Raw genomic sequence first — 23,426 nt, forward strand, 5'->3', positions numbered from 1 at the left:
TTTTTCCTCCATTTTCCTTTAATTCTTTGGGTCTGAGTTTTCACTTTCTTTAAAAAAAAAAATAGGGAACACTTCATAATTTGCATGTCATTCTTGCGCAGGGGCCATGCTAATGCTGAAACTATTCTAATTTTAGTATATGTGCTGCCAAAGTAAGCACTGAGTTTCCACTTTCTAAGAGTGACTTTAATTTCAAAATAATCATATACTCTGATACAACAGTTACTGGTGTTAAGCCTCATTTCACTGAGGCAGTCACAATAATTGCCATGAAATGGTGATCTTGACTCACTATAGAGGTATGGCATGATTCTTAACAATAAATTACAATAATCAATTTCCATCTTTTTGTCCATTTGAAAAAAACTTTCTGCCAAAACAACCTCCATTAATATGCTATCAACAAAATCCAATATTCAAGCCATCGTTATTTAATAAATTATTGATATCCTTTTTTGTTTCCAAATTAAAACTTCACCCCATGTTTTCAGCTAAGGTAAATCTGCTTAGTCCAAACAAAACAAAACAAAAAACCAGACTGCAACAATAACAGGAAAAGATCATCTTTAGTGATTTATGTTGTTCTCTTAACTTTTAACTTACAATTGGTTTGTATGTAAGGCTGGAAAAGGGATACACAGAGAATAATTATATTAAATAACAAAAGCCATTCAAAACTCTCTCTACCTGTCAATGATTTTTTTATCCTCCTATTCTTAATATGTTTGTTTGGCAGTAAACATACCTTGCCCACAGTCGCCAGCATCAAACCCACAGGACAAGACATTACATGCTTGGTCACAGAACTTATCAGCAAGCCAGGAATTAGCACATCCCTGATTACAGTAAGAGACACTGTTTATTCCTCCACCAAACTGCCAGGGCTGTCCAACTCCAATACTCCCGGTACCGCCACCTCCTGCAATATAGCGACTCCCTCCACTGTTACCTGTAGAGGGGAGGAGGAAGAGGGAATCTTGCTGTAATTACGATTTTGAAAAAGAAGGTTCTGGACCAGGCATGGTGGCTCATGCCTGCAATCCCAACACTTCAGGAGGCTGAGGTGGCTGGATCATCTGAGGTCAGGAGTTTGAGACCAGCCTGGCCAACACAGTAAAACACCGTCTCTACTAAAAATACAAAAATTAGCTAGGCGTAGTAGCGGGCACCTGTAATCCTAACTACTAGGGAGGCTGAGGCAGGAGACTCACTTGATCCCAAGAGGTGGAGGTTGTAGTAAGCTAAGATCGCACCACTGCACTCCAGCCTGGACAACAAGAGTGAAACTCCGTCTCAAACAAACATAATGAAAAAGACAGTTCCTTATTTCATACTAATGTGAGGTTCACCTCATTCTGTAGTAGAAGATCTCATAAACCTTAAGAAGAAAATAAACTAAAAAGGAAGTTACTTGACAGAAGTGTGATGAACAGGCCTTGGCATTTTGTAGCTGTGGAACCTACAAGTACAGGCCTTACATTTGCTGAAGGGGCATGTGCTGACAGAAATGGAGGAGCACGAAAAAAAGAAGAGATTATTCCAAGTTTGTGAACTGCCAAAAACATGTGGGTATCATACTTGCTACCCCTTGTTATCAAATGCTGATGTTCTAGTAGAGACTGGCTTGTCTGGTCTACACAGATCTCCTTTGAATATCTGTATTCTTTCTCCGCAGCTAAAGTGAATCCAACACATCTGACTGAAATACAACTTGAAGCTTTGTTTCCTCCAATATTCAAACACTTCCAAATCCATATGGAAATGGGAATGATAACATTTGTGTACATACTCTCTCTCAGGTGACAAACAAAATTCAAGTGAATATATGAATAATGTTCTATAAATTTAATGCTTCATAAATTGAAAGGCAGTAAGCAAATATAACAAATTGCTATTATTGACAAGTCGAAATATAAGTATGGGATGGAGGGAGAAGAGTTGCTGAGGAGAGAAAATACTCATTTCTTTTGCAACTCTTTAGTCATTCTGTGACCTATCACAATCTGCTGCTGAAAGCTACCAGCAGTGAGCTCCCATAAGAACCAGTTAGAGTGATTCTTGCTCTTCGGTTTATATAATTAAGTATATTCCAGATTTTCATATTTTAAATTATAAGACATTTTCAAGTGTATTTTCTCATCTTCAATGCCCTCAACAATGAATAATATGAATAAACTGGGCCACATGGGAGCACTAATTACCACCTCCAAAGAGTCTACTGATTCCTGGTTTTTTTTTTTTTTTTTGAGACTGGGTATCATTCTGCCACCCAGGCTGGAGTGCAGTGGTACAATCACAGCTCACTGCAGTCTCAAACTCCTAGGCTTGAACAATCCTCCTGCCTCAGCCTCCCAAGTAGCTAGGACTACAGGCGTGCGCCACCACATTTGGCTAATTTTTTCTTGAGAGAGATGGGGGTCTTAATATGTTGCCGAGGCTAGTCTCGAACTCCTGGCCTCAAGCAATCCTCCCAGCTCAGCTTTGCAAAGGACTGGATTATAAGCATAAGCCACCATGCTCAGCATTACTGATTGTTTATTAATACATAAAGAATGTTTGGTAAAGTCTATAGTACATGTTTAATAATGATTAAGAAGAAAAAAATCTATTAAATGAACAAATTACAGTTTAATACATCCTTACCAGAGCAATCCCCACCATCCCAATCGCAGGCTGAATTATTACAAGCCTTGTCACAATAGCCATCTTTAATCCAGGAACCTGGGCAGCCCTCAGCACAGTTTGGCACAGGCCATGTCAAATAAACCTACGATAAAAACAAAGAGAAAATAAAATGACTTCTGGCTTCTGATGTTTTATTCTTAAGATTCCCTTTATAAAATGAAATTGACTCTCTAAAAAGGTTAATATTTTCCAAGGGTGGAGTGTTCACGAATTCACAATTGCTTTAAGCTTGCCTGTACTTATAGTCATTGTTTAGATCCTGCTGTGCTGACAGTTCTTACTGAGCATATTTACTTTTTTTCTAGTACTCAAGGGAAGCAGACAAGGATTCAACTCATGGATTAGTCTCTCACAACATGCTTTGATAATCTACTATGAAATAAAGTAGCACCATGCCAGACTTAACTGCAAGTACCAAAGTATGTCAAAGCTGGTGGGAAGTATGCAAGGTTACTGCTTTTCTGTAACAAAAATCAGTAGCTCATCAGTGTATTTGTGCATAATCTTGTCTCAAGGCTGACAGACAATATCCTCTCTCTTCATGCATAAGGCCCCGTGATAAATTAACCAGCACAGCATTCTGAGCTGTGCATTCACCTGCTCTCAAAATGAGTGCTAGGGCACATGGTTACTTTTTAAATTAAAATCATTGAAAAAAAAAATACACTCCTCTTTAAAAATCTCTGTGCCTTTGCATATTCTGTCTAATTGGAATTTTTTTTCACCTAAACTAACTCTTACTTGTTCTTCATAGTACATGATAATTCAGATGGGTGTTCTTCCCTTTCCCATCTGATTTAAGCCTTCTATGCCCACACTCCTCAGCACCAAGGCACATCTGTCACCAGGAAAAGCACTGCACAGTCATTGATGCTGGTGTTTGTCCCCGTTAAGGCACAGGCCCAACTTTGAGCCCTACAATCTGATACAGAGGAGACAAGTCAATAAGGGAACAGGACAATGAGCCCGGTCAAGTAGCATAAACAGTAACAGAGAAAGTAGTTTTGTGTTACTAGCACGTATAGTTGCAGAGTTTTAGAACTTATAAGTTTACGGTGATGTCTAACTTATCACTGAACCCTTCTAACAACGCTACAAGGGTATTTGTAATTTCCCCCACTATGCAGACAGAAAACAGAGGTAAAGCCACTGCACAGGGTCATCCTGAAGCATCGGCCCCCATGTCTGCACTCTTAATAACTTCTCCATCTCACCTCTCAACAAAGTTAGAGTACGATCACCTGCCTTAAATGAAATTTCATCTATGGCTTTAAGCACTGACTTGAGTTAACTTTCTATTTTGCTGACATTCTAAAAATTGTTTTCTGTTTCACAGTGATTTTGCTTTTTCTGCTATCACAGTAGTGGAAAATGTAGATGGTCGGGAAAAAAGTGTGGGTCCCGAGTGTCTAAGAATGTCAGAAAGCAAATTTCTAACTGTGGTGTTCTCACTTCTTCATTGTTAGCTTCTGAGCTTAGCACTTGAAAATGATTATTTGTTCACACACACACACACACACACACACACATATATATATATATATATATTTTTTTTTTTTTTGAGACGGAGTCTCGCTCTTGTTACCCAGGCTGGAGTGCAATGGCGCGATCTCGGCTCACCGCAGCCTCCGCCTCCTGGGTTCAGGCAATTCTCCTGCCTCAGCCTCCTGAGTAGCTGGGATTACAGGCACGTGCCACCATGCCCAGCTAATTTTTTGTATTTTTAGTAGAGACAGGGTTTCACCATGTTGACCAGGATGGTCTCAATCTCTTGACCTCGTGATCCACCCGCCTTGGCCTCCCAAAGTGCTGGGATTACAGGCTTGAGCCACCGCGCCTGGCATTATATATATATTTTTTGAGATCAGGTTCTCACCCTGTCACCCAAGCTGGAGTGCAATGGCGTGATCACAGCTCACTGCTGCCTCAACATTCAAGCTAAAGCAATCTCTTCCCATCTTAGCTGGTGACCCCCACTCTCCCCACCAACCCTTACACCCAAGTAGCTGCGACTACATGAGTATTCCACCATGCCCAGATAATTGTTTACTTTTTGTAGAGATGGGGGTCTCACTAGGTTTCCCAAGCTGGCTACAAACTCCTAGGGTCAAGTGATCCACCTGCCTCAGCCTCCCAAAGTCCTGGGATTACAGGTGTGAGCCACCATGCCTGACCTGTTTGATATTTGACTATAGTAGTACGTGCACTGATTTTCTGATTTGCTAACTGACTTCCACACTAGACATCCCCCCTCCTCTTAGGCACTCACCTTCTGGCCTTTGGAGTGACTGTAAAAATCATCTGGCCAGACATCCTTCCCAAACATGACATCATCATTTAGGTAAATAAACTTCTGGGACAGCCCTTCGATGCGATGAATGTGACTTTCAATAGCAGGTGAACTAAAGGTAGGCAAGTGGCTCAAATTTCGAAAAACATCCTTTTAACAACAACAAACAGATAAAGAAAGTGAATGACAGCTGCTTTGGCTTGGTTTAGTTTTTAAAAGGAAGGAAGGGAAGGCAATGAAGAGTTAAAGAAAGGTAGAAATGGAGGTAGGAGAGAAAAAAGAATGAAATTATGGAAATCCCCATACCACACTAAAAGAGAAGAATTGGAAACCACAGTCTCGTGATATTCGGGAAGTCTTGTACCTGGTGTGTTACTATTGTCACTCGAGGATTGTCAAGGTTCAGCCAGGATGGAATCTGCCCATTGGTGACAATGAAAATATTCCGAACCCACGGTGCATGCCTCTCGATAGATCGCAATGAGTACCTCAGTTCTTCATTATCTTCAAAACGACTAGCAGAAACGTCTTCATCCTGCTTAGACTGAGAAAAACACTTGGCACGTGAAGATGTGAAATACCTCTTAAGTCATTACCTCCTCCTCTTTGTCCTTTCCCTCTGCCCTGTCTGCTCTCAAAATGGAGTCCTAATTTTACACACTACAAAAAAGGCAAAAAATTAAATATATATTTTTTAAACCCAAAATTCAAAGATATAGCATTTCTCTAACACACTTTATACAAAAGGTTCTTGGATATGATTCTAGGTCACTTCAATTAATACCAAACCAATGGCAGTGACTGGAAAATTGGAAAAGTTCCAATCAACTCACTTCTCTGTAAGTCCTCTTCCCTCTTCTAATACAGTAACTTAAAAACTGTTAACATCTTAACCCTTGATTTGGGTTGTAAAAGAATCTGTGCAACCCTTACCTGACTGATGGCACTCAGATCCCATAATAAATACGCAGGACTTATGGTCAGTTCTTTTCCATCGATGGTCATGTTCTTCTTAGTTTGCTTATTCAATTCTTGAAAATCCTTAGGGTTATTCAATTTTAGAAGCGCTACACTGGCCTCTGAATACAACTGCAACTATCAAATAACAAGAGAGTTACACATGAAGTCTGAGTGTCAAGGATGAGGCACCTTTAAATTCCCAATCTGTTCTTTAATCTTTGGGCTTTTTTTTTTTTATTATTATTGTGACAGAATCTCATTCTGTTGGCTAGGCTGGAGTGCAGTGGTGCAATCTCGGCTCACCACAACCTCCACCTCCTGGGTTCAAGCGATTCTTCTGCCTCAGCCTCCTGAGGAGCTGGGACTACAGGCATGCACCACCACTCCCGGCTAATTTTTGCACTTTTAGTAGAGACGGGGTTTTGCCATGTTCACCAGGCTGGTCTCCAACTCCTGACCTCAGGGTGATCTACCTGCCTCAGCCTCCCAAAGTGCTGAGATTATAGGCATGAGCCACAACACCCAGCCTGCTCTTTAATCTTGAAATGACAATATGAAAGAAAACACAACAAAATGACCTACACAGACCAGGTGCATTTCCCAAATGAATGTAACAAACCAGGCATCTAAAACCAAGAAGGAGTGGTGAAGGCAGTGGCAATCTGGACACCTCAGAGCCACCTGAAAGCTGCAACCACTCAATGCCACCAAGGGCTGCCAGATCTCCTGAGAGGCAACAACCCCCAAGTGTTATATGAAATATCCCCAATTTTTCAGTGGTGGTCCAAATGATTTTTGAATGCTTTGCATTCAAACAAAATACACCTACTGGCCAACAGTTTTGTGATTCTTCTTCTAGAATATTACCAATCTGCTTATACTGGGCAAAAAACCTTCAATGTAACTAACCTTGCTGGAATTGGTGACAAGCACATCTGCTAGTGGGGTGTCTGAACAGCTTTTATGCCACACGCCTAGGAGGAGCATCTTTGGCAGGACTACCTGAAGTGCTTCCATGGGAAAACTACCTTTTGTGGCAATCATAAATCTAAGAGTGAACATCATAAACATCAAGTTCTACAAACAGGCTTTGCCATCCCTACCAAAGTCCACACAACTCTTTATCTGTTTTCTGTTCTGACTCTGTATCACATGACTGCCTATGAAGAGGCTTTCATAGCTCAGGAAAAGGGGAAAGGCCTGAAAAAATATAGGGCAGTAAAATCCTTCTGCTGAACTAGTGCTTCTAAAAGAGCTTATGGTCTTCTTTCTCAATCTATAAAACAGAAGCAAACATAATTATGAGCTCATTCTGAGCTCTTCTATTTGCTGCGTGACTATTCTTAGCTCATTTTCTAAGCAGTTTCCTGAGCTTATGTAGTAGTCCAAAACACCAGAGGTTGGAGTTAGAAATTACATTTATATCTTTTCCCTTTATTATGTAGGCCATTAACACTTCTCACGGATTTGGTGCAGGTGCATATGTGAGCACCTGCATATGCGTGTAAGTGTCTTCTTGACGCATCACTTTCTTTTACCTCCTTTACTTAGTGAGTGCCTGGCACTATTTAGCACTCACTAAGTTGGTTCTTACTGTGTCACCATCAAGCCTCGGCACATGTGCAGTGTTGGGAGGCAGGCCACACAGAAGGATTAGTAGTCTGCCTGGGCCCCTGTCTACTCTCTAGCGTCTCCTGTCCCCTTCCTCCCTCTCACAGCACCCCAAAGCATTTCTGAGGGCTCCCTGGAGAGAAAAAGTCACTATTCTAGAATAGAATAATTTATTTCTTTATATTTTTTTAGATGGAGTCTCAATCTATCACCCAGGCTGGAGTGCAGTGATGTGATCTCGGCTCACTGCAACCTCTGTCTCCTGGGTTCAAATGATTCTCTTGCTTCAGCCTCCTGAATAGCTGGGATTACAGACATGCACCACCATGCTGAGTTAACTTTTTTGTATTTTTAGCAGAGGCATGGTTTTGCACATTGGCCAGGCTGGTCTCAAATTCCTGACCTCAAATGATCCGCCTGACTTTGCCTCCCAAAGTGCTGGGATTACAGGCATGAGCCACCATGCCTAGCTCCCATCTCTCATTTCTTGAGGGGCATCAGTGTCTCTTTCAATCACAGTTTCATTATTAATTTCTAGATAACTTTCCTCATTTGATGGTTTGTCTGTCTTTATGTTTTCCTCCACCGTCTTACTGTTTTTCTTCCTTGATATTTTCTTCTGATTTATAATAGCTTTCTGAGTAGCAGGTGGTACATCAACCCCCATGCTCTCCACCCTCTCCTTCAGGAAGCACATTTCCTTGGTGTGCAGAATGCTTGGATCCTGCTTATACATTTTCACGAAGTCCAAAGCTCATTCACTTTGCAAGCATCCATGATCGGAAGGCAGTGGGTGAAGCTGAAGGTCTGCAGCCCAGTTTCAGGCCCAGGTGCTGGCTTGGTGTAACCTCGAAGCAGTTAGGTCTAGTTTTTATTTCATAACTTGTATTGACCATTTGCTTGATAAGAAGGTATATCACTAAAACTATTCTTATATTAGCAACCTTGCCTAGGGTTGATTTCCAATTATACATGCATAAAAGAGCAAGAAGAGGTTTTTCTACAGTAACTATAAAATAATTCAAAGAGAGGTCAAAATTAAGGAGGTTAAGGTAATATTTACATATGAGAAAGGTTTTCTACCATCGTAAAAAGAGTGGGGAAGTACCCTCTGACAGCCACTAGGTGGCAGCCCAATCCTGGACATCATCATTACTTCTGCCAGAAGAGAGAGAGGCAGTGGTGGGAAGAGTAGTTGTAGTTTGTGCCAGAGGGTGGAGTTCATGGCTTGGGGCAATTGTGGGCAACTGCCTCCATATATAGCGTCTTGCTTTAAATTTTAAGTTTATATAAATTATAAGTTTCTACAAAAGGGAACAACTTCTATACCCACCCACTAAAGACCCACAGTGAGCAACATGTAACATGACTAAGAAATAAAGCTTTGTTATTTTTAGCCATTGAGATTCCAGAATGTTTGTTACGGCATCATCATCTAGAATAACATGACTGATACACCTGGTACCTGTGGGAGTATGAGGCAAGGGAAGACAGACAGAGGTAGAACTAAATGGTGGTTGAGGCCAGGGCCTGGGTAGGCTACAACAATTGAGCAACTGATGGATCAATTTGAGTCAAGGAAATACAATACAGATGACGGTCAGGAGAAGCAGTGTTGTGGAAAGCAGGAGGAAAAAAATGTTAATTTGGGTATATTTCTAAAGACAAATAACAAACATCAAAATTAAGGGACAAGAAACAAAATTAAGTGGGTTTCGTAATTAGTAGGTCAATGGAGACCAATTTCAATGGCATAACAGGTATGAAAACCAGATTTCAAGTGCTTGATACTTCACAGTTAAACTTCTAGATATGATATGTACATATGTATGTATATATTGGAAGCAAATCTAACACTTTACATTTTGTACACTGTATAACATGGGACAGGGATGATAAAACAGTCACAGGAGTATTAAATTTGATATACACGTAATCAGCATAACTGACCAAGTCACAAGACATAAGAATTGAAAAAGCAGTGTAAATAATCCTAGCACTTTGGAAGGCCGAGGTGGGCAGATCACGAGGTCAGGATATTGAGACCGTCCTGGCTAACACGGTGAAATCCCATCTCTACTAAAAATACAAAAAATTAGCCGGGTGTAGTGTCATGCACCTATAGTCCCAGCTACTCGGAAGGCTGAGGCAGGAGAATCGCTTGAACCTGGAAGGTGGAGGTTGCAGTGAGCCAAGATCAGGCCACTGCACTGCAGCCTAGGCAACAGAGAGAGACTTTGTCTCCAAAAAAAAATATATATATATATATATATATATTTGCTTTTAAATTCCATAAATGAAAACTATCAAGGCAAGACTAGAGTGTATTAATATAAAATACATAGAACCACTTTAAGATATTGCTTATTGTGAGGATATTCTAATTAAATAGTCCTACTGTTCTCAGCATTGTAGCTTATATTTTAAAATTGGCTTAAAAAACAATAGTAGCCAACAAATCTTTTGAATGCATTAAGTCAACCAAAAATAATGAGTGTAAAAGAGAAAGTATCCTTTTTAAGGCAGACAAAGTAGTTGTATTTTAAGATAAGCCTTAGTTAAAAATCACGATATCAACCTGGTCATTTTTTAATGCCAAAAAGAAAAGCTGCATCAAGTTGTCTAAACAAGCACATACCTGAAACTACTACTAGAGGATAGAGACCTGGGATGCTGCTAAGCATCCTATAATACACAGGACAGTCCTCTAAGGATAGCAGCATCCAGTCTAAACTGTCAATGGTCCAAAGGTTGAGAAAACTTGGTCTAGAAGAATATGCAAATCCAAAAGAATAATAAAGGCTTTCCTATTAGAAGTTATGTTCCCAACAACTTTAAAGTGCTTACAAATTCAGAAGAAGTAATCTACTTTCATTCTGGATTCATTTGATTTAAAATCATTAAAAATATTTTAGAGAAAAAAAAAACAGATGTCTGCTAATGCCAACTGAAAGCCAAATTAGTAGCTTTAAGTGACTCAACAATTCAAAGCTACTAGATCTTAATATGTCCTGTTGGTTTTCTAAAACTTAAATCAGTTCCAGAGTTGACTGTTTCATCTACTGAAGCTTTCTAATATTAGAAGTAAAACAAAAAAAGAAAAAGCTACCACACTTTAAAAGTGCACAAGGTGGTTTCAGAGACGTCTCTAAAAGAAGGTGCATTGGTACAAAATTATGATAATTTACCGTAACCTTAGGCCCTGAACAGAGGTTTGAGGGGGCAAAGTCCATGCAGGACAACATGCTGTTCCTGCCCTGCCTGCACAAACAACCCGTTCAGCCTTCAAGAACCAGTGCGACCTCTTTCTTTTTGAAAACTTCCCCCATGTCTCTGACCACACAGACCTTTCTTATTTCTGACTGCCAACTCTATATACACACGCTGCTTCCAAAATGTGACTATAAATGCTTGAGGAGAGGGTCTACATCTTCTCTACCTTTTGCACAGCCACTCAGCAACTACTATAATTGAAGGAAACCTAACATAAGAATTCACTATATAACTCGATCAAGACAGCTGCAGGTGGGCAAAAGAAAAAAAAAATTCACTTGACAGCTTTGGGGAAATTTCCCACTTGCTCTAAAATATGTTTAAAAAGAAGTGAACAAAAACAAAAATCAAAAACTAAATGAAAAAACCCACCAGGAATGAAAATGTCTAAGGATACAAAATGATTTAGAGGGATCTAAAAATAAAGACTGATGGGTGATCTGATTTATCAAAAAATGAATTCTGTGTCCATCATACACAAAAATTATACAAATAAATTAGAGAGTAATTAATCAGATCATCAAAGGACTCACCTCAAGGTATCTCAAATTAGAAAGCCTCATATAGAAAAGATTGATTTACATATAAGACCACAGTTAAAAGATTTTATGAATTCAAATTCATTATCTTACAAATGATACTATTTTCAAGTCCCACATTCCTACCTCAGGGAAAAAAAAGAAGAAAAGAAAACAAAACAATTTCAGGTTTTGTTCTAAACAGGATAACAACGGCCTAGTTGTTGTGTATATACAATAATATACAAAGACACATTTCTGTGCCTAGAGTGACTCCTATGGATAATCACACTGCTGAAAAAATTCCCCTTTAATAAGTCCAAGACATTGCTGCATATGGCTCATTCCTTGAGCAGCCCTCTAAGTGCCAAGTAATCACTAAAAGTAAAAGCGTGAACAGGGCAGTACCTGTCCTGAGATACCCGTGGCCTAGTGAGAATCTGTGGGACAGACCTGAGCTGAGCCCTGGGTGGCCCTGGGGCCACAGGCCTTGGCAAAGGCCTCCTGGGGGAACCTGGGAGGGCAAAGTGGTTCAATAATTCAAGCCTTGAAGTCCAATGCCTAACAGCCCTCTCCTCTGACATGCCATGTACACCTCTAATGCAACACATCCAAAACAGCTCTGTGTCTCCTTCCAAAAAACACTTGCTTCTGCCACTGAAGCTCTGAGTGTGGTTATGCTATCACTTTCATCTTCATGAGAAAAGTCCACTTCCCCTTTCATTCTCAGCTTCCTTTTCCTGAATAGCTTGTAAGTTACCAAGTGATGTTGAGTGTCTCTCTTGGATGCTTTTGGAACAATTTTCATTGTTGGCATCCCACTGCCAAGACACTTGTCACAAGGAATGTCTTGCTGGGCTATGGCAGCAGCAGCTAAACTGGTTTTCCTACCACACCTTTCCTTACTATGTTCCTTAGAAGCAGATCAGACTGTGTCCTCCTCTTGCCTTCAGGAAAAAGGCTAGGCTTCTTAACAGAGATGTTTTTCAACCTGGCCTCAAGCTGTCTTTGCCATCTTATCCTCACTGATATCCCTGCCTGTTCTAGAAACCGTTGCCTTGGTTCCCTGGAAACACCATTTACGTTCAAGCTTCCAGCTCTTTTGCTCAGACTGTTCCCTCTACATGGAATGGTCTCTTCTGCTCCCTTCTCTGCTGGGAGAACGGCTGCTCTCTTTAGGGCTCAGCTAAAATGCTTCCATTATGCAAAGCCTGCCTTACCCCCAAGTACACCTAAAGCCTTGATGTTCTCATGGGACGCTGTATAAACTCTTATTTGGAACTCATCATACACAAAAAAGGTGTTTTGTCTGGGAACCCAATGGTAGGAAACTTCATTCTCAGAGTACTCATGATACAAGCAGAGCCTAAGGAAAGCAAGTCACTTCAAGGCCTCGACTCAAATGCTGACACGCTGCTTCTGTTCTTCTGCTTTTTCATTTCCTCTCTAGTCTCTAAAAATCTTAAGTCCTAGTCCCTGAAGTTGATCACAGGTGTTGGAATCACGAAAACAACCTTCAAAGAACATTATGTGTGATTAGCCTGATGCTCTGAGAGGTGTTGGCCTCCACAAAGACAACTCTGAAAATCCAAATAAATTTCCAACTGGGTGCATGAACAGTGGAAAGGGGTCTCACCATGCCTGTAGCCTGTTGGTTCTCCTTTTCCAATTCAAGTTACTAACCCACTCCACCTTGACCTGCTTATACTACATATGCCACCCAAAAATAGTTTGCTTAAGTGTCAACCATGACTTGGGACTGGCATTCTCTGGCAGCACACACCCATGGACCAGTAGACACATCAGAGCAGTCAGCACTGATGGACAGCTGCAGCAGGCCAAATGATGTGGGATATTCAAACCAGAGTGGAATGTGGAGAAGTGGAATGAACTTCTTTCTTTTCAGCATTATTATATTGAAATCATATAAACAGAATCAAGAATGCCATTCTATCTACATAAGCCAAGTTGAACTGGTGGTCAAAAGTACAGATATACAAGTGTCTCTAATTCTAGAACAATTAGGAAACCAAGAAGTCAAACAAACATCAGCTAAAATGAAAGCTAATCTATGGTTTTATCTGCCCAAATCAGTACTAAAAATAACTCAGAGGAAGGAGAGATGTATTATCTATTTTAAAATAACTGCAGTTAACAAATTCAACTCTAATATAGTCAGGCATTACCATATTTCAAAGTAAAATAAAGAAAGTTACGAAGGGTCGGGTGCGGTGGCTCACACCTGTAATCCCAGCACTTTGGTAGGTCAAGATGGGTGGATAACCTGAGGTTACGAGTTCAAGACCACCCAGGCCAACATGGCGAGACCCCCTCTCTACCCTAGGCATGGCACAGAGCGGGTTTCGCCATGCTACTTGGAGGCCGAGGCAGGCGACTCCTTTGAACCCGGGGAGGCGGAGGTTGCAGTGAGCCCAAATCGCACAACTGCACTCCAGCCTGGTGACAGAGCAAGACTGTTTCAACAACAAAAAAAGAAAGTCACAAAGGAAAAAAAAAAAAAAAAATCCTAAGTGATCATTCTCATTGTATTACAAGAATAATACAATGTATCATAATGCAGTAAAACACTTGGTCTAGCGTAGGGAGTAACAAGTTAAAAGAATATGGTTGGGGAGGGGTATAAAAACATGGTTAAGACAGGATCAGTAAAACTCCTCTCTAATCACAGCTCCCCTACCGTTACTCCATCTTCACCCTTTTGAGGGACTGTGTTAAGGAACAAAAAACCTCTTCCCCGAATCCACAGGGGCGTGGTTTCAAAGGCAGAAATTTCCCAGCGCCATGCCTCCATCTATGCCCTTATCGGGATGTAAAATTCTTTGTCTGACTTTCACGTTGTGCGGGCTAGATAAAAAATCCAGGTGTGCTTCTTTGTTCAAAAAGCCCTGAAAAGATCTGGAAGGAAGGGCCTCTGTTGTGGAGCTATCAGCCAATCGGATATCAAAGTCGAAAATCAATCACTCTAAAGGACGTTTAAAAGAACTCCTCTCATTGGACGAGAACATGAATGGCGCAGGAATAACTCCCACGTTAAAATCCCACTGCTCCACATACCTGTGAGGATGTCCCTTCCAGATTCCCCTACCATGGCAGCGTGGGAGTTATCCCTCTCCCTCTCCCTCTCCTTCTCTCTTTCTCTCTCTCTGCCTAATAAATCACTTCTTTGCAAAACTCTTTGGGTCTACTATATTTATTCAAACGGTAAGCTCACCGCGCCTCCAGGGCACCTTCCCCCATTCTTGGGGCAAGAGAGGTCAAGGACCTGGGCACATGGGAGAAAACATCAGATTGGAGAACTGGAAGCTCTTTGGGACGCCCCCACGGCTCTGCTCCTGTCCCCCGTTACACCTTTGGCAAGCACGGGGAGGGAGCTGAGCCCCTGCGCCCAGCCCGGTTACACTTTCACCCTCAAAATTGTTAAATGGGCTGGGCGTGGTGGCTCACGCCTATAATCCAGCACTTTGGGAGGCCAAGGTAGGTGGATCATGAGGTCAAGAAATTGAGACCGGCCCGGCGCGGTGGCTCAAGCCTGTAATCCCAGCACTTCGGGAGGCCGAGGCGGGTGGATCACGAGGTCAAGAGATCGAGACCATCCTGGTCAACATGGTGAAACCCCGTCTCTACTAAAAATACAAAAAATTAGCTGGGCATGGTGGCACGTGCCTGTAATCCCAGCTACTCAGGAGGCTGAGGCAGGAGAATTGCCTGAACCCAGGAGGCGGAGGTTGCGGTGAGCCGAGATCGCGCCATTGCACTCCAGCCTGGGTAACATGAGTGAAACTCCGTCTCAAAAAAAAAAAAAAAAAAAAAAAAGAAATTGAGACCATCCTGGCCAACATGGTGAAGCCCCACCTCTACTAAAAATATAAAAATTAGCTGGGTGTTTTGCTGGGCACCTGTAGTCCCAGCTACTCGGGTGGCTGAGGTAGTAAAGTCACTTGAATCCTGAAGGTGGAGGTTGCAGTGAGCTAAGATCACACCACTGCACTCCAGCCTGGTGACAGGACGAGACTTTGTCTCAAAAAAAAAAAAAAAATTGTTAAATGACATACAACAGAAGGAAGTAAAAATCAGTAAGCTAAACCCAGTGGCAGAACTCACAAAGCATTTCTTTGTAAAATCAAGAAAACTAGAGCCTCACAAATTCTGAGACAAGGACTTTAGGCCCTATACTCTAAGAAACGAAACATTCACGATTTACAACCTGAAACACTTCTTACAGAATAGCAATCATCTTGAGGCAGGGTCAAATAGAGCGTACACCCACGTGGATTATGTCCTAAGTCAATCAAGCAAAGGCTCTGAAAACAATTCATGTAAGGAAAAGGCATGTCCCAGGCCAGCCTCCAGAGTCCACCCCAACAAATGGCATCAAAGGTCAAGCCTGAAGAGCTAATAAGTACAAATTTTAAATAAATTTGTGCCTCAATTAGCTACTAATGAATGGTTTCTCATTAGCAAATGTTCCCATGTATCTGAAGCACACTACCTTTATGAGCAAAAGCATTGAGTAAACAACAGGCTGTGTGCATGGATGACATTTATGCCTTTCCCTTATCTCCTCCTCCCATGCTTCCATTGTTCAGACCCTAAGTTCCATCCAGGCCTTTGTTTTGTCCACTACTGCATCCCCAGCAGCTGAAATACCACCTAAGACATTGTAGGAGCTCATCTGTTAAACAAATGAATCCTGCTCTATCCAGCAAACAAGCAAACCAAATAAGACTCTTAGATTTTTGCCCAAATTAAAAGTAAGGAGTGAGGCTCTTCTGGCAGAATAAAATCCCTCTTTGCTTCTCATGTTTATCAGCTAAACTTTGGGAAAAAATGGATCAAAAGAAATGAATCACACATTAAATGAGAATGTGCCAGGCTAATTGCTCTATTTTCCATGTTCTTACCAGTTTGATTTTAGAGGAAAGATTTTCTGGCAATTTTGCTTTTAGTTGATTTGTTTCCTTGAATGTTGGTGGGAATCCACTCAGGAAAGCCAAATCTTGCATTAGCACTAATCCAGGGACTTCTTTATCTGTTGTCTAAAATAAGGGGAAAAACACAACTCATTTTCCACATCATGAGGCTAGTGAAAACCTGCAGCTGAGAAAACTAGTAAAGATCTATTGCATCACACATGCTTCAAAATATGACTTTTAGGATTACTTGAATCAATAGTCATTAATATTAGTAAGCTACCCTTAGACAAAAAATAAACATTAAAAAGATTCTCAAAGAAAAACAGCTTTATTATTCATATTTTTATTCTAGCCTACTGTAAAAATGCAATTAAATTTTAAATTACATACCAAGTAGCCTCTCCATACTGTCTGTCTGTTGTTTCCTTTAAACAGTCCAGAGTGGGCATCTTCAACTACAATCAAGAATACCATAAACAAGTACATTTTTAATGAATACTTAACCACAGTGTCTGGCAAAACATTGTGCAAAACGTTCTGAGAGCTATTAAAGCAGTATAATATACTGTCAAAAAAAAAAAAAAAAGGAAGCTAAAGGGAAACAGAATTAGCCCATTCAACAAAAGGGGAACAGTGTACACTGAAATGTTCAATTTCCCAATACCAAAGGTGATTGACACAGGTAGACGAAACACGGAATGCTTCATGGAAGCAGTCAAATTTAAGCTAGAATTCGAAGAAGGAAATGACAGGATGATAGAAATCACAGATGTACATGCAGACATGGGGGAATAAAAAGAATTGTTTGACTAGAATAAAACATTTGGGAGTGGTGAGTACCAGGAAATAAGGGTAACCAAAGGGGGCCCTTGAATGCCAGGCAGTGGCATATATGTTAACAGCAGGGAGCTACTATGGATCCTGTGGCTCCTTAAGAGGCACAGTTTTTTGGAAGGCTGAGGCAGGTGGATCACAAGGTCTGGAGTTCAAGACCAGCCTGGCCAAGATGCTGAAACCCCATCTCTACTAAAAATACAAAAATTAGGCAGGTGTGGTGGCAGACGCCTGTAATCCCAGCTGCTTGGGAGGCTGAGGTAGAGAACTGCTTGGACCCAGGAGGTGGAGGTTGCAGTGGGCTGAGATCGCACCACTGCACTCCAGCCTGGGTGACACAGCGAGACTCTGTCTCTAAAAGAAAAAAAGGCACAGTTTTCTCATAATGAATCCTTAAAATTCATTGGGTGCTGCTGAATGGAGCATCATAAATTGGGGTAGGGATTGGGAGTGACACAGCCCAACTGGGAGAGGGTTAGTGATGGGGACAAGTGAGATCAGCGACATTCAGGGATTGTGCTGCTGACATTCAGGGACTGTGGAAAACAGAAGAGAGGTCAGAAAGCTCTAATTCTGATCTTCAAGATAAACAAAGAAGGCAGGTTCTCCAATTTATAGCCTGATGAGATGAGATGTCAATCCTGGGCAAGACTCTCAAATGTACTATAAAAATATAGTTGCAGAGCACAGTAGCTCATGTCTGTAATCTCAGCACTTTGGGGGCCTGAGGCAGGTGTTATCACTTCAGCCCAGAAGTTAAAGGTCAGCCTGCGCAACACGACAAAACCTCGTCTCTAAAACAAGCAAACAAACAAAAACACAAAAAACTAGCCGAGTGTGGTAGGCTGAGACGAAAAGATCATCAGAGCCTGGGAGGTTGAGGCTGTGGTGAGCCATGATCATGCCACTGCACTCTAGCCTGGGTGACAGTGAGACCCTGTCTCAACAAACAAAACAAAACAATATAGTTGATGAGCACTGGAGAAAAGAAACCTTTCATAATACACTGCTTATCTTTAAAGGAAGCACTGGGTATTAAGAGTATGAGTTCATTACAATTTTATCAGGATAAACTTTTCTCTCTCTCTTTCCATTGATAGGATGGATTCTGCCTAACAGACCTGGTCTATGTATTTGTAATCTCAGCAAAGTAGCTAAGAGCATCTCATGTCATCTTCATGGATATAACAAAGACGTACAGGTTTGATGCTCAGTTAGATAGGCTATAACTTAACCAATTCTACCAAAGAGGAGTGAATAACAAAGCCACAATCAACCTGGAGGGAGGTTTAAGAGATTAGTCATAGTTCCTGTCTTACTGCACCCTCTATCAATGTTTTGGAAGTTACAAAAGGCATGCTTGTGAAATGTGTAGATTCATATGAAGATGACAGAGAAGCTATTGTCCTGGATAAAAGACTATGGATTCCCCAAATTTGTGACTACTTGGAGCAATGATTCAAACCTAGCAAAATAAAAACTCCTATGAAGTAAAACCTTTATAACTTGGTACCAAAACCAACCATACAAGCATAAACTAAAATAGGTATTTGAGCATTACAGCATATACATTTGTACATTTGTTGTTTTTTTTTTTTTTAAGATCAGTTTTACTCAGCAGTGAGTTCAGTATGAGTCAACAATGTGCTGTGGCCACACTGAATTTCCATCACATTTTTGTGCTTTTAAACAGAAGTACATCGAATAAAAAAAGTGATGATGTTCTCCAATACCGACTCATTAGGATACCCCTGTTGGGTTGACCTTCAAAATGTCCACAACCCAACCACTTCCTACCTCCACTGCACCTCCCTGGTCTAAGCAGCCTTCCCTCTTGTCTGAATTATCACAACTTTTGCCCCTCCTCAGTCTATTTCCACCAAAGAAATCTGACTGATCCCGCAGAAACGTAAGTCATCAGATCACATTACATTTCTACTCAAAACTCTCTGGTGAGTCCTCATCCCACTCCAAGTTAAAGCCAGGTCCTTGTTATGGCTACCAAAGCCTATGTCATTTGGTACCCCCCTTACTTCTTCAGGTTCATCTACTGCCTGCCTCTGTCTTGTTCACTCCATTCCAGCCATACTGGTCTCCTTGCTTTTCTTCAAGCCTGCCAGATACACTCCTGCCTCAGGGCCTTTGCAATGGCTATTCTACTTACCCAGACCACTCTCCCCAGATACTCATGTTGCTGGCTTTCTCATCTTCACATTTCCACTCAAAAGTCACCTTCTGAGTTAGGAATGTCCCTACCATCCAAAACAGAATTACAACCCCCCTGCCCTGCCTGACACTTCCTCTGCTGCTGCCCCTGCTTGGTTTTTCTCCACAACATTATCTTCTACAAACTATATAATCTACTTATTTATCGTGTTTACTGTCTGACTCCCTCCAACAAGATGTAAACTCAAGGTAAGGGCAGAGGTTTTTGGCCATCTGTTAACTGCTGTCTCTTCAGCACAGAGAACAGTTCCTTGCACACAGCAGGCACCTAATAAGCACTCGTTAAATGACCAGTCCTGCTCTCCTTGCCAAAACAGAATCACACTAAAACAGAATGTTCGCTTCCCACTGACACATTTTAAAAGTCATCTGAGAAGAGCAGACTGGGACACCAACAAGTCCCTTAAAGACAGCCAAAGAAAGGAAAATAAAATATCCCATGGGAGAGGGATTACATGAGTTCTATGTGACCATAGGAGGTACAACTTTAACCTATGTGAGAAAGAAAGAAATCGCCACTAGAGGAAATTTGTGTGCTATAAATCAAAGGTATAAGCCTGACTGGAAAAACTACTTTGCTGAGTAGACCCAGCTCCAGGCTGCAGAGCTGGACTATTGAGTGGTGAGGTACAAATCAGTTCAGGATCTACACTGTGAAGGGGGAGACATTTGTACTTAGAAAAATTAACATTTCTTTTCAAACTAAAAATAACTCTTTTTTTTTTGAGATAGGGTCTCACTCTTGCCCAGGCTGGAGATCACTGGTGCAATCTTGATTCACTGCAGCCTCAATGGCCCAGGCTTAAGCTTAAGATCCTCCTACCTGAGCCTCCCAAGGCACATGCCTTTTTGGAAAGACAGTGTTTTGCCATGTTACCAAGGCTGGTTTTGAACTCCTCAGCTCAAGCAATCTGCCCACCTTGGCCTCCTCAAGTGCTGGGATTATATCTGTGAGCCACCATACCCAGCCTCAAACTAAAAATAACTTGTTAAGCATCAGGGGGTGAGCACTGTTAGGCACTGATCAGGATATAAACTGGTGAGTGGTCTTCTGTTCAATAAAAAATTCCATAAAAAAAACCATCAACTCCTGTGCAATCAACCCCTAAGTCATGAGTTAGATTGTAAGTATTACAGAAATGTAGAAAAGTAAAAATGAAATCATTGTGAATATATTAGTCTGGCGCTTCATGGAGGAGAGGACTTGAGGTGGGGCTGGACGGAGCAGGAGATGAACTGGGAGAGGGAGGAGGACAGGCAGAGAGACACAGGCCTAGCACCACATGTGTGAAGACACTGACGGCTGCAACATGATGTGGGGAGGGCAGGGATGTGGGGATCAACCGACAAAATCAAGGCAATTAAAGCTGAATCGCAAACATCAGGAAGGGAAGTTTGTATCCATGTGAAAAGCAAACATACACTGCTATACTATTCTCTTCATAAACGCAGTGAACTCATAAAATCGGGGTTTTCAGATTTATTTGAGACCTGTATGCCAGGCAGACTGAGATGGACTTTACATAGAACAGCTAGGAGTCTTATTATTGGAGTCTGCGTGAGGGAATTCAGTCTGATGTGGAGGAGGTAAGTAAGGTAAGAACCTAAGAATCATGTGCAAAAAAAAAAAAGTCAGTCATAGGATGAAGTTAATTATGAGTTATAGATGTAAAAAGTAAGAAGGGGTCAAAGATGGTTCCAAAGATTTCATCTGGGAGGTATGACACTGACAAAATGGGAACTAGAGAACTAGACTTGGTGTTGGAAAGGGAACATGACAGCTTTCATTTTACACATAAAATCCACAGACCTTCCAAATAGGGACAATCCATGCAGAGGAGAGAGACGAGAGGCTAGAGCAGAAGATGCAGGTTACGTGCTCAGCAGTGCACTGTGGGTCAAGTGAGAGAATGGGATCGCTAAGGATGTGGGTAGAGTTTTATGCCAGGAATTACTATTTAAATTCCATTATCTGTCCAAATCATCTGTTGTCTTATAAACAACAGATAATTGGTTTTTTCACAGTTCTGGTGGCCAAAGTCTGAGAGCAGAGTGCCAGCATGCTTGGGCTTTGGTGAGGGTCCTCTTCTAAGGTACAGATGGCATCTTCTCATAATGTCACATGGTGGAGAGCAGAGAAAGCTCTCTGGAGTCTCTTTTGCTATTATTTATTATTTTGAGGCAAGGCCTCCCTCTATTGTCCAGGTTGGAATACTGCCCAGCCTTGAATTCCTGGGCTCAAGCGATCCTTCTGCCTTAGCCTCCCAAGTAGCTAGGACTATAGGCACATATCACCAAGTCCAGCTGTATTTTTTTGTAGAGACAGGTTCTCACTATGCTGCCTAGGCTGGTCTTGAAGTCCTTAAGCTCAAGAAATCCTCCTGCCTTAGACTCCCCAAATTCCTGGGATTAGAGGCATGAGACACTATGCCCAGCCTGGAATCTCTTTTATAAGGGTACTAATCCCATCAAATCCTCCACCTCCTAATACATCATGCTGGGGGTTATGATTTCAACATAGAAATTTTAGAGGAAACACAAACATTCAGTTCATGTATCTCAGAATGTAAAGAATGAATACTCCAGGTATGTTCTGTCCAAACTTGGACAACCTTGTAGAGGAGTTATGTAGTAGAAAAAAATTGCCTCTAGAATAATTGATAGCCAAGAGAACAAGGTAACTATAATATCAGATTGAAGGTCCTCACCACAGCACAGAAGGTATGTGTATTACACAGAGTAAAACAGATGCAGCAATCCCTTTTTGAGGTTAAGACCAAAATACAATGGCAGCTCTTTGCTTCTCTTTGTGTATTTTTAGAAAAGTTTATCAGACATTTAAGACTAAATTGTTTCTACTACACTCAGAATTTTGTTATTCAACATCCAATGATAACATGATTTTAAAATATTCATAAAAAGATCTTACCATCCTTAGTACTGTCAAAAACAACAACTGAGACATTGGTAGAAGGGTTTTTTGGTTTTGCAACATTGAACATGTCACTGGCAGAATGAAAAGAAGGATAAAGAGATGGCAGGTCCTTCAGGGTAATGTTGGCTGGCAGGGCTGGGTCCAGGACAAGCATTGGCACCTTAATGCAGTGTGTCAGCAAACACTCTAACTGCTTCTCACTAGAAAGAAACACCAACATGCTTACAAAAACATTCTTGAAATTTAATCAACGATGAGAAGCATGTTATTCTACTACATTTTTCAGATTTTTTACAGCCTGTAAAAAATCATAATATTTTAATAAATGAAGACTTTTATCTCATGGATACAATAATTAAGTTAGCAAGTATAATATAAAATTCTTAAATCTGACTCTAAAGATAGAGGTTTCAGACTCCCATTAATAAAATAAGATTGCCACCAATATTTACTAACCCAAAAGTGCACATGAAATTAAGCACTTCATTACCATCATTTTTTAAAGATTATTCATAATTCCAATAAAGTCAATTATTGGGCAGATGAGGAAAGAGGTAGATTCTGGTTAATAGAGTGTCATGGTACCCCTGATTTAAGTTACCAATTCCAGTTAGAATACAACTAAATATATTGGATATGACACTACACCGATGTAAGCAAAAGTAACTGTGACATGGTTCTAACATAAATTTATATGAGATATTTCTATCTGAATATAAGAAATGCCTACAATAAACATATTACCTGAATAAACAAATGGATGGGCAAAAGACATGGCCAGAAAATTCACAAAGTAGGACCTACAACTAGTTAAATAAACAGCATAAAAAAATTGTTCAACTTCCTTAATAAAAAAATGCAAAAGAAAACAATGAGCTCGGCCAGGCAGGGTGGCTCACACCTGTAATCCCAGCACTTTGGGAGACAAAGGTGGACTCTTGACCATGAGGTCAAGAGTTCGAGACCAGCCTGACCAACATGGTAAAAGCTCGTCTCTACAAAAAACACAAAAATTAGCTGAGTATGGTGGCGCATGCCTGTAGTCCCAGCTACCCAGAGGCTGAGGCAGAATTGCTTCAACCCGGAGGCGGAGGTTGGAGTGAGCTGAGATCGTGCCATTGCACTCCAGCCTCAGCAACAGAGTGAGACTCTGCCTCAAA

The 23,426-nt window shown here is 41.1% G+C and overlaps 1 protein-coding gene and 1 non-coding gene across 2 annotated transcripts in view; both read right to left on the reverse strand.

The window, feature by feature from the left end:
* Positions 1-23,426, reverse strand: part of GNPTAB (N-acetylglucosamine-1-phosphate transferase subunits alpha and beta) — an 81,947-nt gene that overhangs the window by 19,029 nt on the left and 39,492 nt on the right. Inside the window, exons 4-11 of the mRNA XM_017516658.2 lie at positions 22,261-22,514; positions 16,662-16,726; positions 16,260-16,394; positions 5,909-6,070; positions 5,340-5,519; positions 4,955-5,125; positions 2,644-2,767; positions 746-949 (exon numbers count right to left, since the gene is read on the reverse strand). Of these exons, the coding sequence (XP_017372147.2) occupies positions 746-949; positions 2,644-2,767; positions 4,955-5,125; positions 5,340-5,519; positions 5,909-6,070; positions 16,260-16,394; positions 16,662-16,726; positions 22,261-22,514 (1,295 nt within the window). The remainder of the gene's footprint in view (positions 1-745; positions 950-2,643; positions 2,768-4,954; positions 5,126-5,339; positions 5,520-5,908; positions 6,071-16,259; positions 16,395-16,661; positions 16,727-22,260; positions 22,515-23,426) is intronic.
* LOC119469369 lies at positions 58-160 on the reverse strand. Its single transcript, XR_005198159.1, has one exon. It is a non-coding gene; the product is annotated as a U6 spliceosomal RNA (small nuclear RNA).

Source organism: Cebus imitator, unplaced genomic scaffold (genome assembly GCF_001604975.1).
Source record: "Cebus imitator isolate Cc_AM_T3 unplaced genomic scaffold, Cebus_imitator-1.0 Scaffold18, whole genome shotgun sequence".
Classification (NCBI taxonomy): Eukaryota; Metazoa; Chordata; class Mammalia; order Primates; family Cebidae; genus Cebus; species Cebus imitator.